General features: G+C 37.8%; 1 protein-coding gene across 4 annotated transcripts in view; it reads right to left on the reverse strand.

Moving 5' to 3' along the window:
• Window positions 1-4,058, reverse strand: part of celsr1a (cadherin EGF LAG seven-pass G-type receptor 1a) — a gene marked incomplete at its 3' end in the record, with an annotated part of 97,487 nt that overhangs the window by 39,980 nt on the left and 53,449 nt on the right. For 3 of the 4 annotated variants that reach the window (XM_014018842.1, XM_014018843.1, XM_014018844.1), the window contains 1 exon segment: window positions 2,372-2,452. In XM_014018842.1, coding sequence (XP_013874296.1) covers window positions 2,372-2,452 — 81 coding nt within the window. 4 annotated transcript variants of the gene reach the window in all.

The following is a 4,058-nucleotide window of genomic DNA, read 5'->3' on the forward strand; positions in this document are numbered from 1 at the left end:
GAAATATATTTTTCATGTATTGTCTCCAACTTATCATAAAAATTTGACAAAATGCGATTTGGATTTGACAGAGAAATACCCTCATTCCAGTTAGTATTCTCANTSTCAGCATGAAACATGGGTAACTTTGATTTTGGAATCCTTTTAATGAAATTATGCACATGACCTGTAGGTTTCTTAAGGTTTTTTCTTTGTCACCCTGAGATTCGAGAGACGGCTTCTCTCAACTGTTATCAGAGAAACCTGTGAGAAACCTCCTCCCTTTGGTCACACACGAAAAGACGTTCTTAGACCACAGGACTTCAGGAGAAGAACAAACTGGGGAAAGTAAAAAAAACAATAAAAATGGCAGAAAGGCCAAGAAGCAAAGCCGTTTTGTTTTTTTTTTCTTCAATGACAAACGTACTACTGTTCCTCCAACTTATATAAGCTCTTAAATTAGCAARAATGGTTGTTCCAAGTAAAAAAATGAATATAAATCACTGTTACTAAGTTAATTTTTTAACTGAATTCGGCGATGAACCAACATACAAGTGGATTAAATTAGCTGTCRATCAAAACAGAAGCATGTGAGCTTAGTGACGTCAGCCGTCCGCGCTCATTACCCAAGACATCTCTGATTCTGAGCGTGGTTAACCCACCTCGACAGAGTTGACTCGTTAGCTCATCACTGCTGTCAAAAAAACGCCCGATGGCAGCCAACGTTCTGCCCTGCCTGCCAGGAGTCAGTCGTGTTTACTCCACCTGAGCAAACGCTCTCAGACGAAGTCGATGCGAGCTGACAGGTGAGGAAAAAGACTGAAACTGTGTCCTTCTACTGTCTCAACCCTGTTCCTGTCTGCCTTGTCAACAAAGACTCGTGTGACTAAACCTTTTGGYGAAGAAATGTAAAAATTGCAACGACATAAAGAAAATTTCCTTAAAAAACTGCTTTGTAATCAATGCTAATAGAGAAATCATTTTATTTAAATATTACTAATGTTTTTGTACTTTATTGATTATACAAATGTCAGCTTTTCCTTAACATTATCCAACAGGATAGAAAACGTGRTAATTGCTAGGCATGTTACGATAATAAACTTTGCTGGATGATATATTGTCTCAGAAATTATTGCGATAAATAATAACATTGTTTGGAGAGCATTTTAAACTAATATAATGGTAGTGCCCACCTCTTGCTAAGTGCMTGTTTAYGGGGCTCTCATGGCACCAAAATATAAATTAATGACCTCACTTTAATTTATCGTACGAATAACTGATTTAAAGCTTATCGCGACAGGCCTAATAATAGCTAGATTGTTGTAGTCTTTACAGCAGAAATGCAAAGTAGCTGCCTGTGTCATTGTTTTCCAAATGTTTTGTAGCTCCAGTCCACATTTTTCACCAAAATCTTTAAAATGTTTTCGCATAACCCTCCAACATAGGGATTTATTTTAACTCGTATAACATAGGCACACCATCTTTAGGTGTCGTTTTATCAAGAATTACACTTTAAAGTATGTGCATGGCCTTCTGAGCTACCATGCCAAAATTATATAACTTAGATGTAAACGAGAGTTAACCTAAGCTGATCTTACAAGTTTAAAAAAGTGGTGAAAAAATAATTTTATAAATCCTCYCGTTGTCACAMCGGACATTTGACAAACAAAAATCATCTCCACCACGCTGGAAGGTCTAAAAGTTACCGAAGTCATCCCAACATTTCCAAATACAGTAATTAATTACAGATTTAGGTTCTAAACTAACTTAAGTATAATTCAATTGCTCATAGAAAAATAAAAATAATATAAAATATAAATATATAAAATAAACAAAATAAAAATTATAATTTACAAGCTTTCAACATAAATGGCCTTAACAGTATGTTAAAATATACATTTCATAAACAGCTAGGCAGAACTTCTTTAGTAACTGGGCTAAGAAAAGCTAAAAACTCAGCATTTCTAATGAAAAAAAATGACAGATGGGAGGYGCAAACATAGAAGAAAAACAGTTTTTAAAAATATTTGGAGAAGTGTAGATGGGGCCTATGAAATGATAAATATAGTTACAAAGTTTTACAATTAATAGCACTCAAAAAAAAGTGTTTCTTTGTCTAAATATTTAAGTCATGAAATGCCTTTGATGAGCCCGAGTTGGCGTTTCATATACTGATTTCATGACTTAAGATAGATCAAAGAAAACCTGATCCAACAGGAACAGAAGCCTCTGCAGCCAAACCAACATGCCGAAACTACGCCACCAACTACAGCAGGTCTCAGAAAACCATCCAGACACCTGACCCGAACCAGTATTTACAGTACAGTTATCAGGTTCTACGACAGGCAGAGTGGGTAGAGCACCAGGAACTAGGCTAGAGGTCAGAGGTTACCTCTTTCTGATCGAGCTCCAGCCAGGCAGTATAAAGCGGGACACGCAGACCCCCACTAGAGTCCACCAGACTCCCCCCTTCCTGGGAGAGAAACACCATGAAAGAGAGAAACACCATGTTAGACCTGCAGCCCAGAACCAATCAACCACTGTGAGTTCAGTTATTTATTCACATTCTGGGCTCTAGTTTCAGAAGCCTACGGTGATGTCATTAGAAATTTTCTTTGATGGTTTGCACCCCACAACCAACATTTAAAGACTACTTCAGAAAAGGCATGCAAGTGTCCGCCGTCTTTTACCACCAACTTAAAACAACACAATTTCCTCTTTTTYCACTTCAAAATCACCTCTCCCACCACCTCACACAATAGACAACAGCTCATGCAGCGCCGCCTTCGTACAAAGGTGCCTCTCATGTCTATCACGCCGTGAAACACTCAGATGTGTGACGAGCAGGTGAAATTTACAACGGGAAGCACAGAGGGAGCATTCCTGGTGGCACAAAGCATGCAAAAGAGCCCCTGAAACTCAGCTACTGCGTGGCATTAGCAGGAGAGTAGTCCCTGTTTTTGTTACGATAACCCCGACCGTCTGAGGCGCGAGGAAACGTACGCCAAGAAGAACAAAGAAAAACACGGCCTCTTCCTTAAAAAACAAACCCTGCTGGTTTCACCTAAAATAAAYAACTACTTAACCTTTCTGAAGAGCGGTTTGTAAAAAAATACAAAAAATAAACACACAGATCGGTGGTCATGTCTGGAGTACAGCTCATCACGAGTTTATGCGCAAAAAGTTTGACAGACCAAAAAAGGACGTCAGTCATTTTCTTTCATTACCACAATCCATGTACTGGTATATAAACAAACAAACAAAAAAAGATTATGTTACCATTAGTTTGAGCAGTTTATGTATTTGACTGCCTGCACACCTGTGAGTTTCTCTAACATATCACCAAAAGAACAAAAAAAAAAAAAAAAATCCATGGGAATATTAAAAGTTAGTTTTACCCTACACACTGGTCTACTCTGATATTTATTTTTGATACAATTAGAGCTTCATAGTTGCTGAAGCCTTTCTGTCCACACAGTCTTTGTCACCTTTAGGTTAGTACTGAAAGGATTCGAGCTGCAAAAATGTGCTCAAGTCAAACATCTATATAACTTGATTTGTTTAGTCCAGGTGACACTACGTCGTCTCATCAACGTGTTGTCATTATGTGCAATAAAGGAAGAAGGAAAATAATAAGAATAACAAATAGGTCAAAGTTTGTCACCATTCTTACCAGACTGATGGGTTGACAGCTCATCTGAGCGGGGCTAAGATTAAAGTGGATCACTGATAAAAATAGGATGATAATTTGTATTTATAATGTATTTCAATGTGGCTGATTTTTTTTCCATTAAGGAACACGAGAAGGTAGTAAAGTTCCTGTGAGGTTTATGGGAGCATTTGAATGAATTCTGACAAAAATTTAATAACTTACAAGAATTTTTAGGCTTTATCAGAGACAACTGTGCTTATTTTTGACTGCGCCAAAAAAATAATAAAAAGCACAAACAAAAATAAATGCGTGGCTGATTTGTACAGGTTCCGCAGAACTTGAAGAGGTAATTAAATCACTGAATTAAGGGCTCGACACACGGGAGGCGACGTCGCTCGCTCTCCATTCATTTCCTATGGAGCCTGTG

Source organism: Austrofundulus limnaeus, unplaced genomic scaffold, assembly GCF_001266775.1.
Source record: "Austrofundulus limnaeus strain Quisiro unplaced genomic scaffold, Austrofundulus_limnaeus-1.0 Scaffold204, whole genome shotgun sequence".
Classification (NCBI taxonomy): Eukaryota; Metazoa; Chordata; class Actinopteri; order Cyprinodontiformes; family Rivulidae; genus Austrofundulus; species Austrofundulus limnaeus.